This window comes from Herpailurus yagouaroundi, unplaced genomic scaffold (genome assembly GCF_014898765.1).
Source record: "Herpailurus yagouaroundi ecotype Mexico unplaced genomic scaffold, PumYag 253, whole genome shotgun sequence".
In the NCBI taxonomy this organism is placed as follows: Eukaryota; Metazoa; Chordata; class Mammalia; order Carnivora; family Felidae; genus Herpailurus; species Herpailurus yagouaroundi.
This window is the reverse complement of record NW_024412470.1, coordinates 350,847-375,767: the sequence shown is the minus strand read 5'-3', so window position 1 is coordinate 375,767 and position 24,921 is coordinate 350,847. Positions and strand designations below refer to the sequence as shown.

Genomic DNA, 24,921 nt, shown 5'->3' with positions numbered 1-24,921 from the left:
TTATTTAAAAAACACTAAAGATAGTACGGCGATGTCATTTAGGTTGTATCATTCTGGCAAGTAGTCCTAAGTGCAGAATTAAAGTTCTATAGCATTAACCTGAGAGTAAATCATTTTATTCAGGGCTGATTCCTACTGGAAAGCTTGATGTTCTGATTTCATTCATTTCAACAAATGAAATATTAATAGATCATTGAAAGTGCAATAAAGTTTTAGTCAGATATTATGCCCTCATTGCATACCAACCCCTCCCTGAAAAGTATACCCATACTTAGAATGAAGTTGTTGCTCAATTTTTAAGAATCACACATCTCCTAGAATATTATAATGTAAAGATATTTGTTGTGGAAACTTACAATTCCTATATTTCCTTACCACAAAACATGTCTGACTGTAACATTAGAAGAATTACTAGAGAAACAAGTCTGTTTATAGAAGTTAAAATTAAGGTATATCAAAGTACAGTGCATTGAGAGGAATTTTATCATTTATCATTTGATAAAATTTATAAGTTGTATTTATAAATAAATTTATCGATTACTTTTAATAATAGATATGTTTATCTATTGATAACAAGACTTTGTCAATATGGGCAGTTATTTTGGCTATATGTAACAAAACACCCAACAACAGAAGTTTAAGTAAATAGTTGTAGAGATTGTACATTATTGCTGGCATTGGTTCAGCTTACCCAAATAACATGGTGGCCTTTTTGTGATGATTTTGGTCTTTCTCAAGTGGCTGCAAGATGATTACTGAAGTTCCAGACATCGTGTTTAGCAGAAAGGAAGAGAAAGGGGAAAAGTAGTGGCTGTGCCAAGAAAGCTGAAATTGCCTCGGAACCTTCTGAGGCTTCCACTGTGGTTTTATAGTTGCATATCGTTGGGCAACTATGTGACACATCGCTAGTCTGGGCTGGCAAAGGAGAAGGTGATTTCAAGTAGAGATTAGGTCTGCCACCTGTTCTAATTTCCACGCTACTTACCAAGTCTTATTACTTGTGGCTTAATTTTACTTATAAAACCAAAATTTTCAGTTGATTTTCCTGATTAGCCAAAACAATGGTACTTTCTTCTGGTCTCCAAAATTTAAAGTGGGAGATCACTGGACTCTTGCCATTTGTCATCCTCCCAAAAGCTTACTTAGTTTTCATTGATTCTCCAAACATATTATCTGGTAGTAACATATATGAGCATATTATACATTAGTATATAACTTCTTTGGCTTCAGCTTTTTAATTAAGAAGTTGTTGACAAAATGGACCTTTTGACCAATCTCGAAGATTAATTGAGAGTACATGAAGCCGGTGGCAGCAATGTTAAATGTTGTCTTTTCAGAGTTATTGATTATTCTATCCATTGCAGATCCCTTCAAGTTGATTGGATGTCTCCAGGGAAGCCAAATGGCATCATTCTCGGATATGATCTCTTACGTAAAACGTGGCATTCGTGCCCTAAAACCCGGAAGTTAATGAAGGACCACAGTAGTGATCTCTGCAAGCCAGTGAAGTGTCAAAAACCGAAAGCTATCTGTGGACACAAGTGTTATTCTCCTGAAGCTAAGGTATATCTTTTCAAATGAGTCACTGAAATATGATTTTCTCACTAAACACTCCAGGTGAAATCACTTGCTTCTTAAACCATGGTTTGTCATGATCAATTTTTCCACTAGTCTATCAGGAAGACCCCGTGGAAAAGAAAGGATGCTTATAAAAACCCTGTCATCCTCATGAGCATCTTAGCCTTCTCGTTTTTCATCATCTTCACAGGAAATATTAGTTTATCGAAATGGTAAAGAACTCCCGACTTTGTGTTTGATTGAATGACTTGAATTTTCTTTACAACAAATCCATTCAGCTACAAGTGGGTGTTTGTTTACCTGACACTGATGAGTAACTGTGAACAGGACCTTCCATGGTTTGTCAGAAATATTTTAAAATTATGGCCATTTGCAGATTAATGTTCATATTAGTTGCCATTTAGGAATCAGATCAATAATACAGCCAGACAGAGGAGTTTGTAAATGGGTTTTATTGACAAACGATGCAGAAAATCCTTAGTTTGAAGGTAGGATTTCATATAATGAAATAATGTTCCTATTTGTCAACAACAACATCACACATTTAATGACTAAAGCTGTTGCTAAATTCAAAAGATTCACTGCAGAAAGACACAGTAATTAAGAAAGTGAGTTGTTGAAGCAATATGGATCAAAATACAAATTATTACAGCTGACACTGGCCAAACAGTAGTTATCATCTAAGAAATGTTATAAAACTAGCAGTTACTAACTACACTTTTTTTTTGACACTTAGGCTCCAGAATTGTCATTATGACTTGGTTTTACATTACTTTAGGCCATTAAATGTACACTGTCTGATGAACATACATTCATAAAATAAAATAAAATTTAGTATTTCTGAAGGGAAAAATGCTGGAATAAATTTGCCTATTAAAAATGTTCTCTAGGAGAAAGAAAGAAATCTTTGATGCATTAAGCAAAGGCTTATTATTTTAAGGATTAAGGACACACACAGATATTGACAGTAAAAGAGTAAAGGAAGTCAATTAAAATCTCAATAGAAAGCAATTGTTTGTAAATTTCTGCTTAGAGTTCACTATGAATATGTATTTCTTGAGTGAGAGGTTGGAGAGACATAGAAAGGAGACTAAGAATTTTTTTGGCTAAATCACTTTAAATACCAGGACTTAAATACGCATACAAACTTTACCATGTATTCAAACCCTGGTGCACATCAGACCCTGGAGGGCTTGTTAAAACACAGATAGCAGGTCCCAGCCCCAGAAGTTCTGATTCAGGAAATCTTGGGCGGGGCATGAAAATTTGCATTTCTAACATGTTCCCAGCTGATGCCTCTGGTAGCCATACTAAACCAGCCAGGATCTGTTCCAGGAACCATATTTTGAGACTCACTAGATTGCAGACTTGCTTTGGGAAACCATAAGATAAGCAAAAGTCTCTTCAAATATTAGGTACACATTTATCAGCTCAACTTAATAAAATTTCCATATAGGTTTCCTGAGGCAGCTAACTTGAAGACTGAATTAATAGATTAAGAAATATTCTGTTTATATGGAGACCTCCCAAGAGAAACGATTGCTTAAAATTTCATTTTGGGGAACCACCAATGATCTAAACCTAAGGGGGTTAGAAAAAGGGCATAAATTTCATGTGTCTAAAGGAGCTTGAGAATGGCAATGGAATTGAAAGAGCCAATTCTAAGAATATTTTTTTTTAATTTTTTAACGTTTATTTATTTTTGAGACAGAGAGAGACAGAGTATGAACAGGGGAGGGGCAGAGAGAGAGGGAGACACAGAATCTGAAATGGGCTCCAGGCTCTGAGCTGTCAGCACAAGCCCGACGCGGGGCTCGAACTCACAAACTGTGAGATCATGACCTGAGCCGAAGTCGGACGCTTAACCGACTGAGCCACCCAGGCGCCCCTGAAAGAGCCAATTCTAAGGGGCCATCATCACTTAATAAACATTTCAGTGATGGGGCGCCTGGGTGGCTCAGTTGGTTGAGCGTCCGACTTCAGCTCAGGTCATGATTTCACAGTCTGTGAGTTCAAGCCCGCATTGGGCTCTGTGCTGACAGCTCAGAGCCTGGAGCCTGCTTCCGATTCTGTGTCTCCCCCTCTCTCTACCCCTCCCCTGTTCATGCTCTGTCTCTCTCTGTCTCAAAAATAAATAAAAACAGGGGCGCCTGGGTGGCTCAGTCGGTTAAGCGTCCGACTTCAGCTCAGGTCACGATCTTGCGGTCCGCGAGTTCGAGCCCCGCCTCGGGCTCTGGGCTGATGGCTCAGAGCCTGGAGCCTGCTTCCGATTCTGTGTCTCCCTCTCTCTCTGCCCCTCCCCCGTTCATGCTGTGTCTCTCTCTGTCTCAAAAATAAATAAATGTTAAATAAATAAATAAATAAATACATTTTAAAAAATTTAAATAAACATTTCAGTGAAAGTTTCACAAGAAAATGTAAGTACTAGACAAGCCTGCTAAAAGAAAAGGCTGGATGTGCTTAAGTATCTGGAAACACACTCTATGTGAATTGGACTTTAACAAATACTTTGAGACCATATAACAAAGGACAAGATTTTAGGTCCCTGTCAAAAAATAAGAGGAAGGCATGTGTTGTTTTACCCTGAAAGCAAAAATGACCAGCATCCTTAAATCTCAAAGAAACACATAAAAAAATTTTGCTTAAGTCTTAAAGATGGGGCATGATTTCAAAATTCACCTTTCATACAGGGTATGACATCAAAGAGAAGAATCACCCGGTGTATCTTTGACATTAAACTAATTTTGAATCCTCATTGCTAATAACTAAATACAGAAAAAGAAATTCATTACGGTTGGTTTAGTATGGCTAGCTGACAAACCACAGGGTAGACTTTGATTTTTAAGGGCCCTGTTTCTTTGATCTTTGATGATTTTTGAAAAATGAATGAAGTCCCAAGCTAGTGGCCCTTATGAAGACTTAGAGAGTCCACATTCTACTGCCTCATATTTAGCTTGAATCATATGTGGGTGCAAGCTAGAAATAGCAATGTGCAAAATGGAAAAAGAGAAACACCTCTTAAATAGTGGTTGCCGTTGTCTGCCACAGGAAGCTTTTATCTAATTAATGTGACTTATGCCAAGTGTAGGTTCTGAGGCTACATTTCAGCAATTATTTAGCATTTGATTTGTTATATATACGGAGTGTCAGTCTCTCAGACCTCAAGTGAGCAAGCAAATAATTATTTGATTGTTCAAGCACATAATTTCTTCTACAGCTCCTGGAAAAAAAAAAACACACATTATTTAAAGGGCTTTTCAAAATTAATTTCCATATAATTTTTTTAATGTGGTGGCCTATATGTATATATATATATATACATATACACATATACACACACACACACACACACATATATATATATACACACACATATACATATATATAAATGTTAGACTATTGAGACTTCCTTGTCTGAAGATTGGGTTCATAAATAAGTGACCATCTAAATTATAAGGATAATACTACTTATTAAAAGGAAAAGAAAGATCAGTGAGAGACAGGTTTCCATAAATGTGTTTTCAAATTAAACAGTCATTAAAATAAAAACATATATATGAAGGTAATTATTCATTTACAATTCTAAATCTTCTTTACATTGGGAGCACTGACATTCAAAAGATAATTCATATGTATAGAGTGTGATAATATAATAGAGCACAAAGCATGTTTACAGTCTTAAAAAGTTACATGGTATCAGATAGCATTTATAGAATTTAAACGATGCTGGAGAAATGCATTTTTCAAACTTCTGAATTTTTATCAATACCGTACTACATTTGGTCTCAGGTCAAGGCCTATTAGAACATAATTGTATCACGTGAGATAGGATGGTATAGTACTTTGAATTGTGCTCATATTTCTTTAATCCCAATTCCCAACTTCAGGTTTGTTGTAATGGAGTCCTCCATGACCCCCAGCCTGGGCACCACTGTTGTGAAGAGAAGTATATCCCATTCGTTTTGAATTCAACTGGGGTTTGCTGTGGTGGCCGAATACGAGAGGCTCAACCAAATCATCACTGCTGCTCTGGGTATTATATCAGAATTCTACCAGGTGAGAATCATTTCCGGGTGTGCTCAGCGTCAGGGAGCAAGACTTCCTGTCCTCTTCAAGGTCCCTCTAGCTGCGTTAAAATCACATTGACACGAGGCAGATTAACAGGAGAAAATCCACTTTAATGCCATATGTACGAGAAATCTGCACAGACGTGGAAATTCCAACGGCAGCCAGGCAAAATGAAGTATACACGTCATTCTGAACTAAGGGTAAGGGTGTAGGGTTCTGAGACATCAGAGGAAAGGAATGCACTTCACAGGGCAGTAGAAAGAAGAGTAGATGTTTGGTAATTAGATGTTTGCCCTGCTGTATAGATGGGTCATTCAGATGCAATTTATCTCTGCTAATAACCCTTATTCTGGGAAAGACCCCCAATTTAGATTATTCTATGTAGTTAAGGGAGGGACAAAAGTTTCTCTTCAGCCTGCAAAGTCTCAGTTGCCTTCAACTCAAAATAATCTTCTCTCCAGTGTGGCTCATTTTGGGGAGGCTGCCCTTGGCCCCTACATCGGTAATCTGGGAAGCTGAAAAAGCCAACACATGACTCATGCCACCCAGCTACTTCAAGCACCTAAACAACAAAAATTCAATGACTAACACATAGCCAATGGCCTGCTTTAAATATAATTTCTTCCCTCGGCTTTGTTGAAATCTAAGCAAGACTAGGTACAAAAAAGAGAGGGAATACAAGGGACTTACAGTATCTACTACATAAGGAAATATATCCAGACCTGGATAACTCTCTTATTTTGTGACTTTATTTCAATCATGTGGCTAAAAATTTTCACCATAAATTCTATGAATTTCTAAGTGTTCCACTGCATGAAGCCATTCTTCATGTCTTCCATTTCTATTCTGGACTATGTATTGTTCCCGGATGTATCAGAAACCCAAATTCTGAGACTAGTCCACTATCAGGCGAGGTAGGGCAAAAAGAGGGTTGCAGCAAAGAATAGCAAACAGGGATCTTTCCCTCCTCACCCTATTTTTTTTTTTATTTCTATCAGCTGACTGAATAAACCATTGTCCAACTTTCAACTACACAATGTCCAGTGAATGCAATCGAGAATAAAGGCAATAACCTTTGGTATTTATAAAACACAAAGTCTCTGGTAGGTTCTGTACTTAAAGGTTTTACTTATGATACCTTATATACTTTTCACAACTAGGAGATTGACATTTTCTCCAAAGTTTACAAACAAGGAAACGAGTTCCGAAAGGGTCAATAACATAGCCAGATTCACATAGCTGGGAGTGGACACGTTTCAGTGTGTCTTTCCAAAACCCATGCTCTCCTCTACTTACTCTTTCTGGGTGGGTGGGGGAGGGAGGGCGGAAATCTGTTATTTACTTTATTACTTTTTTTTTCCAAGTTTTTACTTAAATACCCGTTAGTTAACATACAGTACAATATTAGTTTACATAAAACACCCAGTGCTCAACACAAAAAGTGCCCTCCTTAATACCCATCACCTATTTAATCCACCCCCCCACCCACCTCCTCTCCAGCAACCCTCAGTTTACGCTCTGTAATTAAGAGTTTGGGGGCGCCTGGGTGGCGCAGTCGGTTAAGCGTCCGACTTCAGCCAGGTCACGATCTCGCGGTCCGTGAGTTCGAGCCCCGCGTCGGGCTCTGGGCTGGTGGCTCGGAGCCTGGAGCCTGTTTCCGATTCTGTATCTCCTTCTCTCTCTGCCCCTCCCCCGTTCATGCTCTGTCTCTCTCTGTCCCAAAAATAAATAAAAACGTTGAAAAAAAAAATTAAAAAAAAAAAAAAAGTTTGTGCACGCCAATGTTTATAGCAGTATTATCAACAATAGCCAAATTATGCAAAGAGCCCAAATGCCCATGGACTGAGGAATAGATAAAGAAGATGTGGTATATACAATAGAATATTACTCAGCCATAAAAATGAATGAGATCTTGCCATTTGCAACAACGTGGATGGAGCTAGAGAGTATTATGCTAACTGAAATAAGTCAGTCAGAGAAAGACAAATACCATCTCATTTCACTCATATGTGGAATCAAAGAAACAAAACAAATGAATACGGGGAAAAAGAGAGGCAAAATAGTTACTCTTACATAACAAATATATGTTAATATGTATTAACATAGTTTTTAAAATGACTATTCCAGACTTCTAAATATCTTCACTATCGTCATTGGCAGTTACTGTTTATCCTGGAAAAGCCATTGACAATACAGATTTTTTTTCCTACCACCTAAGTTTAATGCCTATGTCTTCAGAAGCACAGAAAATGGATATGAGGCAAAGAGAAGAAAGTTAAGTGTTCAGATGCCCAGGAAAAGCTGAATGCTTTGAGATATCTAGTTTAACATGAAATTTATGCCAAACATCTACTTAATTCAGGTATTTTACCTTGTGTTTGGCATAAATACATTTACCCAGCATAAGTAAAAGGAGAAATTGTCTTATCCAGCATCTCTTTGGCAAAACACTGGAGCAAAAAGGAAAGGTGAGGTAACTAAATACCATGCAAGTTTATTCAAAGCAGAGAATCTCTACTCTTCTTAATTTTTCCTTAATATTAATAGAAAAATCTGTCTTTACAACCATACCATTATATCTTATTCTCTTGCAAAAATACTTTCATAATTGAATAACTCTTAATCAACTAGATCTTTCAAGTAAGAAAACACAATGGTGACGAAAATAAGGATTTTGTAGAAAATGGTTAACTTCTTTATACTGGAAATCATAGCGTTAGCAACTAATCAAACTCTACCAAATGTGTTACTCTCTCAAAATAGTTTGCACTTGGGGAGTTTTCAACTACATTTCCTGTCTTCCCTCCCAGGCAAAAAGTTGCCCTGAAAAATATAATTAAATAGATGAGATGGGCATGTTCTGTTGTTTTCTTCCTGTTGCTCAGACCAATGTATCACACAGGCTTTTCTCTAATTCTAGCAGAGAGTTAGATAATGGTGTTTTTATTTCTAAGTCACATTAAAATCTTTGATGTTAGGATTTGTAATTAACTGTTTACACTCTGAGAAAATATTCTCTGTCCCTTTGACTTGATGAAAAATAATTGGTTGCACCCATCACGGCTATTAACTCTTAGGAGATTTGCCTGTCACCTTTTCAATCCTAACAACGTGTCAGATTTCAAACTAAGAAAATGATCTTTTAAAAAAAAGAAAATAAAATTTAACTTTTTTCTCCCTAAAAAATTAACTAAACCATTTACTGACATTATTCACAACTTTTTGGTAAGTAACTTTTGAAACAAGAGTTTTTAAAATTTTTTTAATGTTTATTTATTTTTGAGAGAGACACAGAGCGTGAGCGGGGGAGGGACAGAGAGAGAGGGAGACACAGAACCTGACCTGGGCTCCAGGCTCCTAACTGTCAGCACAGCCCCACACAGGGCTAGAACCCATGAACTGTGAGATCATGATCTGGACCAAAGTTGGGTGTGCAACTGACTGAGCTGCCTACACTCCCCTTGACACAGAGTTTTTAAAACCTTCATCATCTGTATATGACATGCACATACGCCACATGCTCACTCAAACCTCAAACATTTTAATATCTTCCAAACTGTTGAGCATGGCCCAGTTTGGACTCCTTTTAACTAGTTCATTTTTCACAGTATTAGAATGCCTACCATGGTATCAAGGGAAAAAAAGTCCAATCTCATGGAATAATCAAAGAGAGTGTTTTGCCGTAATCATTCATCTCAATGTACCCAAATGAAGAGATTATATTGTAACCTCTATGCTCAGCCAATGGTCTTTGTTAACTACTTTAACAGTGTTTACATCAAGAAAGAAAGCATAGTGACCCCAAGCCATCTTGTATCTAAATGCAATTAAAATTCAATCAGTACTCTGTCACTTCAAGGCTGAGATGAGTACAGGCATTTTGATATTTACAGATAAGTCTGAAATATTGGTTAATAATATTTGCTTCATTTTTTTTCTCACAACTTGCCTTCACAGCACCCTGTAACAAAGCGTGGCAGAGGAAAGAATGCTTATTCCACTCCTCTTTTTTTTTTTATAAATATGCTAACGACCTCAAGCTAAATGTTAATGTGGGTCATTCTTTGATAAGAATAACAATTAACTGTTAAGACTGCATGGTAGCTTTTAGAGAGAAAACATTTTTAAGCCTGTCGTGAAATAGATTCATTTTGAGAGGTTAATGAGAAGGTGACTGATCCTTGTATCTTATGTCTAATAGACCTTTTTTGAGGGGAAAAAAATTCAGTTTTGCTTCTCATTGATATAATCCACATCTCTTTTTATAAAACCTTTTCTTCTGTCAGTAACTGAGTAAGATTCTGAGGGATTCGAGGAAATGTAGCTAAAATATTTAAACCAATTAATATTTGTTATCCTCAAACTGGCTTTAAAAAATGTTAGTTTTCCCCAAGATAGATAGATAGATAGATAGATACGGACAATATGTTTTTTCTAAGCCCACTGTTGTCCTAAGTGATATTTAATTAACTGGTGCTGCCCCTGGCCCATGTGACACATTATGTTAAAGAAAGTTTGTCAAGAAGAGACTGCTCTCTGGCTAAGGAGATTTAAAAAAATAGGGGCAACCACATTCAAGACCAAATTTGAAAGTCCTTTTACCCAAAGGAATATAACAAGTACAGTAACTTTACTAGTCACAGTAGGCTCATTCCTCCTTCATTGGCCTCTAGTAGATTCATCATTAAAAATTTCGAATTTTCTTCTGCTTATAAATACCATGTTATAGGATCCTTTCAAAGACTATCAACTAAACCAACTGCCCCTTGCATTCTAGGAATTCGTATTTTGAGAGAAAACTGATTATGCCTTGGCCCACTCTGTATTTTCCCTAGAGAAATGAAAACTTATGTTTACACAAAGACCTGCTCACAAATGTTTATAGCAGCTCTACGCATCATTGCCAAAAACCAGAAACCACTCAAATGTCCCTCAGTGGGTAAATGAACAAACAGTGGTATATCCACACAAAGGAAGACTGCCCAGCAATTAAAAGGAACAAACTAGTAATAAATAGATATAATAATAGATCTATTACTAGTAATAAAAAGATACTATGATGAGTGAAAAAAGCCAATTTCAGAAAGTTACTTATTGTAAGAGTACATTGGTGTGGCCTACCCAAATGAAAAGACAATCTCTAGCGAAGGGGAGCAAATCAGTGGTTGCCAAAGGCTGATGGGCGGGAGGAGACTGTGACTGAAAGAATAGCACAGAGTTTTGGGGGGAGTTGAAGTTCATTTGTATCCTAATTGTATTTCTGTGTTAAAATTCATAGAGCTATGTGTCCCCAAAAAGGCCAATTTTCAACGTATGATTTTTTTAAATAAAAAAATGTTTAAGTAGTACACCTTAGAATTCAATTTCCATTTTATAAATAAGAAAAGTAGGACGTAGAAACAAGATCGAGTCACCCCATTAGTCAAGATTGAAATTTGCATGATTGAAATTAGATTGGAGTGCCTGGGTGGCTCAGTCGGTTAAGTGTTGGACCTCAGCTCAGGTCATGATCTCATGGCTCATGAGCTTGAGCCCCACGTTGGACCCTGTGCTGACAGCTCAGAGCCTGGAGCCTGCTTTGGATTCTGTGTCTCCTTTTCTCTCTGCCCCTCCCCAGCTCACCTGTGTCTCTCTCTCTCTTTCAAAAATAAATAAACATTAAAAACTGTTTTAAGTAAGATTGAATTGTTAGAGATATTGTGTTATATAATAATGTGATGACTGCATACATGTAACTCAATATATTTTTCTGGTATATTGGTAGAACAGAAAGAAAGGAAATTCATCTCCATTAAAATTACATTGAAAATTCGTATTAAAAGAAAGCAAGCAGAGACTAGACTCCTTATTTCAGGGAATATTGTCTATGATCATATTTTAACAAAAGAACAAAATTCAGTATAGGGTCTTGCTGGTTTGATGCTGAGTAATTAGTAGATAAGAATGATGGGCTTTGGAGTCAAACTGCCTGGTTTCACATCTCATCTCTTTCACTTATTAGTTGTTAGACCTTCATTAAGTTACTTAAACTAAGTAATATTACTGGGAGTCCAATGTCTCTGATTTCCACTGAACTCCTGAATTAGAACCCCCAAAGCTTTCATGTGCAAAGAGAAGGAAAAGTTGATAGCAATTGGGGAGCATAAGACTAAATGGGGTTAACAGGAATCCTTTAGGTGACAGAAGATAGTCTCTTAGGAATTACTCTAGAGCAAAGACTCAAGTGTGTCCACTTTCATCACATCCTATTAAAGGGTAGCCAGTTCATAAAAGCTAGGAATCAAATGTCTAATGGACATTGAGATCCTATGAGACCAAAAATCCTCATTGATTCTTGTTGATTCTAAGGGACCAAGCAATCCTTTATCTAAGCTGAGTTTTAGCAATTGACTGGGGAAGTCACAAATAGCTTCCAACCTTTAAAGAGAAAGAAACTTCCCATTTTTCATGACATCACAGTCTAAACTCTAGACCCTAGAAACTATGCTTTGTTCTGAAAAAACGGATGCTTGGAAACTGTGTCCTTTGTGTGCTACTACTGTCAACAAATACAGAGAATCAATTTGTCAAGCTTTCTGGGGAACATAACTGAAGGTGAACCACACATTGTGTGAGAGTGGAGTTTTAACGAGGAAATCCAGTATCTTCAGTATGTGAGCTTCTTGGGGCAACTGTAACAAATTACTAGAAACTTAGTGGCTTAAACCAACACAGTTTTATATATCTGACATTTCTCAAGGTCAGAAGCTCCAAATGGGTCTCACTGGGTGAAAATCAATGTCAGCCAGGCTGCCTTCCCTTCTAGGAGAGAGAATCCTTCTTCTTACCTTTTCCACCTTCCAGAGGCTGCCCACATTCCTTGCCTAGTGGCCTCCTTCCATCTTCCAGGCTTACAGTGGCCATTCAAACCTTTCTAACATAGCATTATCAAACTTAATTCCATCTGCTACTTTAGTCCCCTTCTGCCATACAACATAACACAGTCACAGGTTCCAGAGTAGTACATGGACATCTGTGGGAGGTCATATTCTGCTTACCACACTAAGGTTAAGGTTAAATAGTTGTGAGAATTAAAGTGGCATTTCTATAAACTCTTGGGGCATAGCTATCCCAAGTGAATTAAAAAAGATACCGCAAGTCTGAGTGCAAGAGTAAATGAAAAACTGTTGAGAATACTTCTATTACTCTAAATTAAGCAACTGTCTCAGGGATTAAAGAGAGGATAGTATTAGGTTGGGAACCACAGGAAGTGAGGAGGCACAATCTTGTTAATGACCCTAAAATCTTGGACAAAATGGTATACAGTCATTTATCTTTTTGATGGAACAAATAGGATATTATAAGAGTTATTATGGGGAATAACAAGTCTTTTCTGAAAGTATGTGGATACAATGGACCTGATTTTCTTCAACAGCAATTTTTTTAGTGGATTTTTAGCCAGTTTCAAGAAGGACATAGCCAGATTTATAAAGACCTTTAAGGGTTTAGCCTCCTCTATGAATCCCATATCTAAATACTCCTTGACCCACAGGCTCTTGAAGACAGATTCAAGATATGAAATGTAGATCATGAAGGCATCAGGTATTAGATAATCAATCTGTGCCATCATCAAATTACAGGCTGGGGATTCTTCTGGGAGTTCCAGAAAGGTTTCTGGGTCCACATTTAATACTGGCATCCCATTTACAAGGTAGATCTCCTCCCATCAGATGCACCAGAGTAGAATTACTAAGTAACAAAAAAGTGTTGATTACAGAGAAGACAAAGACAAAGACAGAGTCTGAAAGGCATTTGAAATTTCTCTCTCTTATTCCTAGGAAGGAATGATAGAAATATAGTAAATGGGGAGCCTGGGTGGCTCAGTCACCTAAGCATCTGACTTAGGCTCAGGTCATGATCTTGTGGTCTCTGGGTTCGAGCCCCACATTGGGCTCTGTGCTGACAGCTCAGAGCCTGGTGCCTGATTCAGATTCTGTCTTTCCCTCTCTCTCCTTGCTCCTCCCCTGCTCACACTCTCTCCTTCTCCAGAATAAGTAAATATTTTTAAAAATTATTTAAAAAAAGAAATATAGTAGAATTTATGGTAGATCATGTAGCCCCAATATTAATTACATATGAAAACTTCTATTTCTATAACTGCATGAAAAGTTCTGTTTTTTTGTGTTAAAGGCAGTTATGAATTGACCAGAGCAGCTACTCTCACAGACAGGGGTTGTTTTATCAGTGTTTTGTCTTTTTCCTTTTTTGGTTCTCTCTTTCTAGCTAAAGTAGAGCAAATGTTCTTCCAATGGCCTTTTTCTTATAATAATGACAGTTGTCTTTTTTTAGACTAGACATAGATGTGTCCTTGTTTTTTGCTTTATCTAATTGCTTAATCTGAAAAGCTCTTAATCTGATCTATTTTTTTTCCTTTTTTTTTTTTTTCTGAGCCAAAGTATCTTCCAAATGCTCACCAAGCTCTTATGATTTAGATAAGGCACAGTCTACTAACCTATCTTCTGTTTTCTGAGAAATTATGGAGTCTTGATTTCTCTTGAGGCCAGAGTATTCCTGGTGGTAGCTAAGTGGTCTGTTGAAGCCAGGCATGGAATTATGTTTCCCCTGTTTATGGAACTGGACTTTTTTATTGTGGTAAAGGAGTGTGGGACCCAAGGAATTTAACAAAAATCCCCTACCCCTGGACAAGCAGAGCAAGACTAACTCCATTTTGTGCTACACCCACCATCTCATGTATAACCCCCACATGACCTACTTATTGCTTAAGACACTCCCCCACCCTAGTCAAGCCACTGAGCACACCCTTACTGGAAACCAGCTCATACAGAATGCGGAACCCCTAACCACCAAAGAATGTAAACCCCGCCTTTTGCCCGCCAAACTTGTGCGCCAATTCTGACCAGAGTGATAGGCTAGTTCAAATAATTACTATAGGGTAAATTGTAATTCAATTGGCCACCTGCGTGTGGACTGACATGACTATGCAACTTTCTGTGTGTGTTACAATCTCATTGGCCACTGGCCCCTATAAAACTTCTACGCCTCTTAACCTAGGGGTCCAAGTCCCTGCTCCTCTGTGTCGGGTATACTTGGGCCCAAGCTCGAGCTTGCAAATAAACCCTCGTGCGTTTGCATCGGTATCAGCTCCTTGGTAGTCTCTCGGATTTGAAATCGGGGGCATTACAGGAGACATAACAAAGTTTATCATTTTAACAAGTTTTAGGTGCACAGTTTAATAGCACTGAATACATTTACGTAGTTGTGCAGTCAGGACCAGTACTGTTTCCAGAACATTTTTACCCTTCCTAAACTGAAACTCTGTACCCATTGAACATTCACTCCCCATCGTCCTTTACCTCCAGCCCCTCACAACCACCATTCCGTTTTCCATCTCTATGAATTTGACTTCTCTAGGTATTTCATATAAGTAGAATCATATAATATTTGCCATTTTGTAATTGGTTCTTTCACTTACTGTAATGTTTCCAAGGTTCATCTGTGTTGTAGCATATGTCAGAATCATATTCCTTTTCAGGCTGAGTAACATTCCATAGTATGTATCCACCACATTTTGTTTATCCGTTCACCTGTTGATGAATATTTGGGTTGTTCCCACTTTATGGCTATTGTGAATAATACTGCTATGAACATTGGTGTACAAATATCTGTTTGAGTCTCTGCTTTCCATTATTATTTTTTTTTTTTTTTAGCTTTCTACCCACAAGTGGTATTCCTGGATCATATGGAAATTCTGTGTGTCCTTTTTTGAGGAATTGCTGGAATGTTTTTCACAGAAGCTACACCATATTATATTCCCAACAATAGGACACCTAGTCGGCTCAGTCGGTTAAGTGTCTGACTTCATTCAGCTCAGGTCATGATCTCATGGTTTGTCAGTTTGAGCCCGCATCAGGCTCTGTGCTGACAGCTTGGAGCCTGGGGCCTGCTTCAGATTCTGTGTCTCCCTCTCTCCCAGCCCCTCCCATGCTGGCATTCTGTCTTCCTCTCTCTCTCAAAAATAAATAAACATTAAAAAAAAATCTTTATATTCCCAACAGCAATGTGCAAGTTCATTATGTGCAAGGGTTCTAATTTCTCAAATTCCTCGCTAACATATTATTTTCTGTGGGTTTTTTGTTTGTTTGTTTGTTTGTTTGTTTATAATAGCTGTTCTTCTGGGTATGAAGTAATCTGATAGTGATTGTGATATGCATTTACCTAATAATTAATAATATTCAACATCTTTCCATATGATTACTGGTCATCTGAATATCTTCTTTGGAGAAATGTCTATAAGAGTGCTTTAGACATTTTTTTTTAATTGGGTTGTTTGTGTTTTTGTTAAGTGGCAATTCTTTAGACTTTTTGGATATTAGTCTCTTATTATTTATATGATTTACAAGTGTCTTCTCCCACGGGTTGCCTTTTGACTCAGTTGATAGTGTCTTTTGATGCATAACACTTTTAAGTTTTTATGAAGCGCAATTCATCCACTTTTCTTGTACTTTTGATCTCATATTCAAGAGTTATTGCAAATCCAATGTCGTGAAGCTTTCCCCCTATGTTTCTTCTAAGAGTTTTATAGTTTTAGCTTTTACATTTAGGCCTTTGATCCACATTGAGTTGATGTTTGTATATGGTGTATGTATAAGGTAAGTGTTCAACTTCATTCTGTTGCACGTGGATATTTACTTTTCCCAGCAGTATTTGTTGGAAAGATGGTCCTTTCCTCATTAAATGGTCTTGGCACCCTTGTTGAAAATTATTTGGTCATTTTGTAAGGTTTTATCTCTGGGCTGTCTATTCTTTTCCATCTGTCTATCTGTCTATCAGGACAGGACCACACTGTTTGATTGTTAACTGTATCTTTGTGGTATTGATTGTATCTTTGTAGTAAGTTTTGAAATCAGGAAGTATGAGACCTTCCACTCTGTTCTTTTTCAAGATTGTTTTGGCTATTTAGGATCCCGTGAGATTCCATTGCAATTTTAGGATATATTTTCTACTTCTGCAAAAAATATTGTTGGGATTTAGATACAGATTGCATTGACTCTATAGATCATTTGGGGTAGTATTGATGTCTTAACAATATTGTCTTTTGATTCATGAACATGGGATGTCTTATTTATTTATGTCTTCTTTAACTTCTTTCATCAGTTTTTTGTACTTCTCAGTGTGTAAGTCTTCCACTTCCTTGGTTAAGCTTATTATTAAGTGGGTTTTTTTTATATACTATGTTAAATGGAATTGCTTTTAAAAAAATTTACTTTTCAGATTGTTGATTCTTAGTGTATAGAAACATGACTAATTTTTACATATTGGTTTTGTATTCTGCAACTTTGCTGAATTCTTTTATTAGTTTTAACAGGATTTTGGTGGAATCTTTAGGGTTTTTTTTACATATGAGATTATATAGTCTGTGAACAGAGATAATTTTTCTTAGGCCATTTCAACTGGGCTGTCCTTCATTTCTTTGTCCTGCCTAACTGCTCTGGCTGGCTATCTATTTCAATATTATGTTGAATAGAAGTAGCAAAAACTGACAGCCTCATCTTCTTCCCGATCTTAGAAGAAAAGCTTTCACTGCTGATTATAATGTTAGTTGTGGGTTTTTCATACACATCCTTTGTTATGTTGAGGTAGTTTCCTTCCATTCCTACTTGGTTGAATGTTTTTATATAGGATGGTGTTGGATTTTGTCAAATGCTTTGTCTACATCATTTGAGGTAATCATGTATTTTTTTTTCTCCATTCTGTTGAAATAGTATATCATATTGATTGACTTTCATATGTTGAATCATCTTTTCATGCTTCCCAGGAATAAATCCCACTTGGTAATGTGGTATAATCATTTAAATGTGCTTTTGAATTCAGTTCACTAGCATTTTGTTGAGAAGTTTTACATCAATTGTCATAAGGGATATTGGTCTGTAGTTTTTGTTTTGTTTTTTTCTTGAAGTGTCTGTCTAATATCAGGGTTAAACCTGGCCTCATAAATTTTGTTAAAAAGTACTCCTCTTCAGTTTTTTAGAAGAGTTTGAGAAAGATTAGAATTTTTTAAATGTTTATTTATTTGAGAGAGAGAGAGCATGTGTGAGGAGAGAGGCAGAGAGAGAGGGAAAGAGAGAATACCAAGCAGGCTTCGTGCTGTCAGTGTGGAGCCCGACTCAGGACTTGATTCCACAAACCGTGAGATTATGACCTGAGCCGAAATCAAGAGTCAGACAGTTAACCCAACCCACGGAGTTACCCAGGTGCCTTGAGAAGGATTAGTACTAATTCTTTAAATGTTTTGTAAATTTCACCAGTGAAGCCATCTATCCAGAATTGTTCTCTGTTGGGAGGTTTGGACTTTGCTTCAATCTTGTTACTAGTTATACATCTATTCAGAATTTCTATTTTTTCATAATTTGTCTTTTAGGTTATGTGTTTCTAGTAATTTGTCCATTTCATCTGGTAGGATGGATTTTTGACCAATGAATATGGACAAGAAAGACTTCAAGGATACCTGCTAGAGTATCTGGTTTTTTTGTTCTTTATATATCTATCCATACTTAAATATTGTCCCACATTTTTAATATCATTTTGGTAAGCAAATCGTCTTGTTTTTACTAACAAAGTTTTGGCATATCTTGACCTCACACATAGATAAACTAATTGATAAGGGAGTCCAGGACTATAAATTCCTAAGGCAATTCTAAATTCTTCAGTGAGCTTGAGCCTTCCTTTTAAGAAGGCTTGGTTGTGGTGCCTGGGTGGCTCCGTCAGTTAAGCGTCCGACTTCGGCTCAGGTCATGATCTCACGGTCTGTGAGTTCGAGCCCCACGTCGGGCTCTGTGCTGACAGCTCAGAGCCTGGATCCCATTTCAGATTCTGTGTCTCCCTCTCTCTCTGCCCCTCCCCTGTTCATGCTCTGTCTCTCTCTGTCTCAAAAATAAATAAACATTAAAAAAAAAATTTTTTTTTTAAAAAGAAGGCTTGGTAAGTCATTAACTAGATTATTTAAATCTTATCTGGACCATCCAAGGCTTAGAACTAAAAGACCTGCCAGGCTGGTGTATATACTCACAGACCACAGATCGCAGCATAACATGAAGAGATATTGTCCAGGGATAAAGATATGTTTTAAAAGGGGAAGTAGAAGAAAAGGAAGAGGGTCTGTTGAAGATGCAGGAAAAAGAAGAGGAGTAAAGCAAGAGGAAGGAGAGAGTGAAGGTTCAAGGGTTCATAAAGGAGGTCAACTGAGGAGGTCGACTGAGAGTTGGGTCATGAGATAGAGAGAAGTACAGTTTTTGGTTTTTTGTTTTAAATTTTTAACGTTTATTTTATTTTTGGGACAGAGAGAGACAGAGCATGAACGGGGGAGGGGCAGAGAGAGAGGGAGACACAGAATCGGAAACAGGCTCCAGGCTCTGAGCCATCAGCCCAGAGCCCGACGCGGGGCTCGAACTCACGGACCGCGAGATCGTGACCTGAGCTGAAGTCAGACGCTTAACCGACTGCACCACCCAGGTGCCCCGAGAGAAGTACAGTTTGAATTTTAGATCCACGAAGTTGGTAGTCCTTTCTAAGCTATCCTTAAAAGAATAAATTTATTTTTTTTTGTCTTTTGGAGTTTTCCTGTCTTTTAGAAGCATCTTCATACCAAAAAAAGAAAAAAAAAGGAAAAAAAAAGAAAAAAGTGCTGCCTATTGATATTTATAAAATTTAAACTCTGATCCCAAGGCACCAGGCAAAAGGTTATTTTATTCTTGTTTCAAGTTTCCCAGAATATCATGTAAAGGGGGAATGTAAGTACAGCTACATTAGTGAAATTCAGTGTCTGTCATAGCCCAGAAAAGTATTAATGTGCTGACTTGATATAGAATATTTTTACCTCCTCTCATTTAACTGAGCTTCACATCAGAAGTATTTTGTTTGCTTAAATAAATAAAATTTGGTTAAAGAAATTATAATGTAGGCAATACCAATTTTATGTTAATTTCTGAATCCACTCCACTTTCAAAAAAATTACACTAAATAGATAGAAAAGTATTTGTAGGCAAACTTTTTTGTAATACCACTTATCATGTTGCCAGACCTACTGTGTTCATTTACTAGGGGTGAGAGAGGAAATAGGTAACATAGCATTGCCTCTAAGTTACCATGTGTGTATGTGAGCAGACCCATGTTTATACATCTTTAATTGAAAATTTTTAAATTGTTTTGAAATTTTGTAACTCCAAAATGACAGCATTCTTTCTAGTAATTCTGTCAACCAGTTGGCATCTGCAAGATGATTGTGATAAAATTTCCTTGTGAGTCAAAGCATATTTCTTTTAACTCATGCAATGATTGTTATTGTCCTAAATTGACAGGTGAAGTATGTTGTCCAGATGAACAGCACAATCGGGTTTCCACTGGCATTGGCGACTCCTGCTGTGGCCGAATGCCTTACTCCACCTCAGGAAACCAGATTTGCTGTGCTGGGAGGCTTCGGGATGGCCATGGCCAGCAGTGCTGTGGTGGACAGATTGTGAACAAAGATTTAGAATGCTGTGGTGGAGAAGAAGAAGGCATGGTGTACAGTCGCCTTCCAGGTAAGCAGCCCTTGTCTACTTTTCAATCAGTGGAGATTCTGAGAAACACAGGTCAGGAAATTGCCCTAGATACAAAGCAAATAAGTAATTAAAGCTCATGTGAATTATGTCTAATACATTTAAGTATATATTCTACAACAAATGAAAATGTAATCTCACCTTTTTTTATGTTCGTGGATGCATTTCATGAAAATGGATCAAAGCTCTTTCCTGTTGAGAAGTGTCATATCCACCATAAACAAAAACAAACACAAAAACACACATGAATGCATGCACTGGTTCTGGATCAAGAGAATATTTCCTAGCAATGCTAACAGTATACAAAATTATTATTGATGATATGTCAGTTCTTTTGCTCCCTTATTCTTTGGTAGCTATGAAATTAACACTAATTTTAATAGCAATCATTATCATTGATTGAGTGCTTACTATCAACCAGGTACTATGCCCAATGTTTTATGCATTACTAACTCAATCCTTTTTTTTTTTTTTCAATTAATCTTTATAACAGTCTTACTAGATAGGTTCTATTATTGTCTACATTTTAAAAATGAGGAAGCTGAGGCACAGAAATTAGTCACTTGTTCAAGATTCCATAATGAATTTTTGGGTGCCTGAAAGTTATATAATTTGGGGGGTCCTCTTTAAGGAAAGAAAATAAAATGATGAACATTTATTTAGAAGGGGAAAATAAATTATGAAATTTACAAATTTAAAAAATAAAATCTAGCAAATACCACTAACATAAAAACAGCATGTTTGGATTATATAACTTCTCACATCCCTCTTTTTTCCCCCTGACATGTTTAACTTATACCCTTGATCACCTCTTCATGGGGCAATGACTTTGTGCCATTTATCAATGAGAAGGATAGAAAGATAATTCATTCTTTCCTAAGCAAAATACATTTTAATTATTGAAATTTAGAAAAGTGGTTTTAAGCTTCAAAGTTTATTATTATAATATTATGTAAGTTAGTAGATTATTGTCAAATTTAGAGAAACATTTACCAAGGATCTCTCTAAGATTTAAGGGCATTTTAAGTTTTCTTATCTTATTTTATTTATTTTTTAGTTATTTATTTTATTTTTTAAAGATTATTTATTTATGTTGAGAAAAGAGAGAGAGTATGTGAGCAGGGGAGGGGGAGAGAGAGAGGAAGAGAGAGAATCCCAAACATGCTCCACTGACAGTGACCCAATGCGGGGCTTGATCTCATGAATCTGTGAGATCATGACCTGAGCTGAAATCAAGAGTTGGATACTTAATTGACTGAGCCACCCAAGTGCCCTGAGTTTTCTTATTTGAAAGTAATTTGCAATGACATGTGTTAAATATTTGTTGAATTGACAACATCATACCAGTTTTTCATGGCTATCATTTTATGACTGAATTTGAGCTATAATTTATAATGATATCACTATTTTATCTGTGCATCAGCCGAAGTATAAATTTTTTCAATGTATTTATGAGTTACCTCTCTTCATAATTTGTAATAATTTATACTTCAATCTGAGATCCAGCAGCTTCTTTTAATAGTTTACTACTTTTGTTATAATCTAAAATTTATTTTGTTATAATTCTCTTGATGTCAGAATATTTCAGTTGATTCTATTGGTCAGTTCTGCAGCTTTTGTTTCATATGCCATTAATTTTTCTGTCTGATCTTTCTCTTTCTTTAAAGCTTCCCCTTATATGCATCCATATTAGGAGTCTGTAATTTCTCACATTTCTTATCTTTCCAAATTGAAGTTAAAATGGCATATTCAAGGCCTAATGACTTTTTTATAGAATTGACAAAAATCATAAACATAGCTACTGAACCCAAATCACCTTCCCCTTACTTAGATTTCAAAAATGTACATGGTCACTCTCCTATTTTAGTCAATATAAGGATACATAAGATACAAGGCAAGTTAAAGGAGCAAGAGACAGAGGCCATGAAAAATTGTAGTTAAAGATTATACATTTGCTAATTTTATAAAAATATATAACCACGCTTTTCCTAGAAGGGACTCTTGTCAGAAAACGGCCCTGAAGTTCAAGCTCATTAGCTTCAGGGTAAATCCGCCCATACAACTAGCAAGGGTTGAGAACTCTAGCCTTTCTCTGAGCATAATTTCAGGACACCATTAGATCTTAACACAGATGAACTATGAATTTCTTGTTTTTCTATAATTTCTTCTTTAAAAAAAAACATCAAAAAGTTATCCACAATATCAGTAATAATTGTTGAAATTAGTATAGTGTTATTGTTATATACCATTGTATATATTGTATATATTTTTATACACATTTTCTTCCTTTTTTAAATTTTATTTAAATCCAAGTCAGTTAACATATAGTGTAACAATGGTTTCAGGAGTAGAATTTAGTGATTCATCACTCACATACAACACCCAGTGCACATCCCAACAAGTGCCCTCCTTAATGCCCATCATCAATTAGCCCACCATTCTCCCACCCAACACCCCTCCAACAACCCTGTTTGTTCTCTGAATTTAAGAGTCTCTTTCTTCTATGTAAAAGTTCTGAAGATAATTATTAAGAAGAACACTTGAAGAACAAAACTAATCAATCAAAAAATTTAAAAAGTATCAATCCTGGGGGTACCTGAATCTTGTATCTTAACAAGAATAATAGACTTCCAATATTTTCATAGCCCTTAAATAAATGAGAAATGCTTGATTAAATTATTCACAACTGAATTTCAGTACTCCCAGTATGGGAAAGATTGTCTCCTTCTTTCAGGCAAAAAATGCCTGATTTCTAGTTTTTTATTTTACCTTTGGACAACTATTAAGTGTGTTCCCAAGGCATTTACTATTCTATACAGTTATAAATCACCCACCTGGATCCACACTATACCCATGCTGTACATTCTTTTATTAAATTTTAGTTTTTATTCTGACAGAGAGAGTACACACACGCGAATTGGTGAGTGAGAGAGGGACAGAGAGAGAGGAAGAGAGAATCCCAAGCATGCTCTGTGCTGTCAGCATGCAGCCTGATGTGGGGCTGAAACCCACAAACTGTTAGATCATGACCTGAGCTGAAGTCAAGAGTCGGATGCTTAGCTGACTGAGCCACCCAGGCACCCCTCTATGCATTCACCAGTGAGACATATATGGAGGAAGACTTTAACATATACTCAGACTGTTTGATAGTACCGTGTCATTTTGTTGATCTCCATCAACTGTCCAGAAAATAGTGACGATGGATTGTTGCCCTACATACAACAGAATTGGACTTCAGTTAGGACACTTCCATTGACCCCAGAAATTTAAGGATTACCTCCAACATACCGCACAGATGCCTGGATCTGCACTGTAAGGTAATAAGAAAGGTGACTTTGCCAGGTAAAACCAAGAAACAATAACAAAAACTAACTTTCTAAGATCTTTAAAAATGAATGATGCATTAAATCATATGATACACAAGAGTTCAGTGTAGAAACATAATCCTTTCAGAAAATTTCCCCCAGAATCGTAACCTTAAGAAGTTAGCATTCGGAAGATAAGTAAAGTACACCCAAGGAACTGAGCCCACTCAGGTGTCTCCTAGACACTGATTATTGGCTAAAAGATGTACACAATGAACAGGAGACAAAATACAACAACAAAAAATAAACGGCAGTCTGTGTTCACTATTTGCCAAACTTAATTCTGTGTACTTCATAATATACCCACACATTTATAACATGCTTAAAGCTCGCAACAACCCTATGAGGTAAGGACTATTATTATCTCCATTTAAATTTTTTTTAACATTTATTTTTTTGAGAGAGAGAGAAACCATGAGCAGGGAAGGGGCAGAGAGAGAGGGAGACACAGAATCTGAAGCAGGCTCCGGGCTCTGAGCTGTCAGCACAGAGTCCGACACAGGGCTCAAACTCACAAACAGCAGGATTATGACCTAAGCCAAGGTTGGATGCTTAACCAACTGAGCCACCCAGGCGCCCCTATTATCTCCATTTTAGATATGAGGAAACAGAAGTGCTTCTAACAAAAGTTAAAAACTGTCCCCCATACAAAAGAAATATGGAACATAATACTAAACTAATGCCACATGCTATATAGAAAGATTACGTTTTGGGTCTTTTCAACTATATATATATTTTGGGTAAATAATTAGAATCAGGTTTGTTCAAATAATGATATACCTGAACCATGCCTATCAAAAGAAACCCCCAGAAAACAAAAAACAACAACAAACACTGTCCCCAAATCACATAGCTACCCAGTGGCTGTATTATTTCAGGTAGCATTAATTGCTGCTATAAACGAACCCTCAAATTTGCAGTCTCAAATACAATAGGGGTTATAGTTTTCTTATATAATAGTACTGGGATATGAACCTATCTGCAGGTTACCTCTCTTCCCTAGGTATTTTGGCCATTCCACAGGTAGCTTCTAAGGTCACCTGGGGGTTATACCCATTCCTGCAACCAAAAGAGGAAAAGAACATGGAATAACGGGTGTGCGAATTTTTTATTGCCAGGTCTAGGAATAGCAAAATTTAAGTTAACATTTCACTAACTGGAACTCACTATCTGTGGACACCTCAGTGCAAGGGGGTCTGGGAGATTTCCTCTGGAATCTCTTGCCTCTGTGGCTAAGAAGGGATTCTGTCAGCATCCACATGGCTACAGAGCCCATGCTCTTAATCTCTTTCTTTGATCATTATGATATTTGGAGA

General features: G+C 36.8%; 1 protein-coding gene across 5 annotated transcripts in view; it reads left to right on the top strand.

Annotated features, from left to right (window-relative positions):
• Positions 1-24,921, top strand: part of USH2A (usherin) — a 751,068-nt gene that overhangs the window by 538,953 nt on the left and 187,194 nt on the right. For all 5 annotated transcript variants that reach the window (XM_040461001.1, XM_040461002.1, XM_040461003.1 and 2 more), the window contains exons 48-50: positions 1,365-1,563; positions 5,466-5,634; positions 20,001-20,222. In XM_040461001.1, coding sequence (XP_040316935.1) covers positions 1,365-1,563; positions 5,466-5,634; positions 20,001-20,222 — 590 coding nt within the window. The remainder of the gene's footprint in view (positions 1-1,364; positions 1,564-5,465; positions 5,635-20,000; positions 20,223-24,921) is intronic.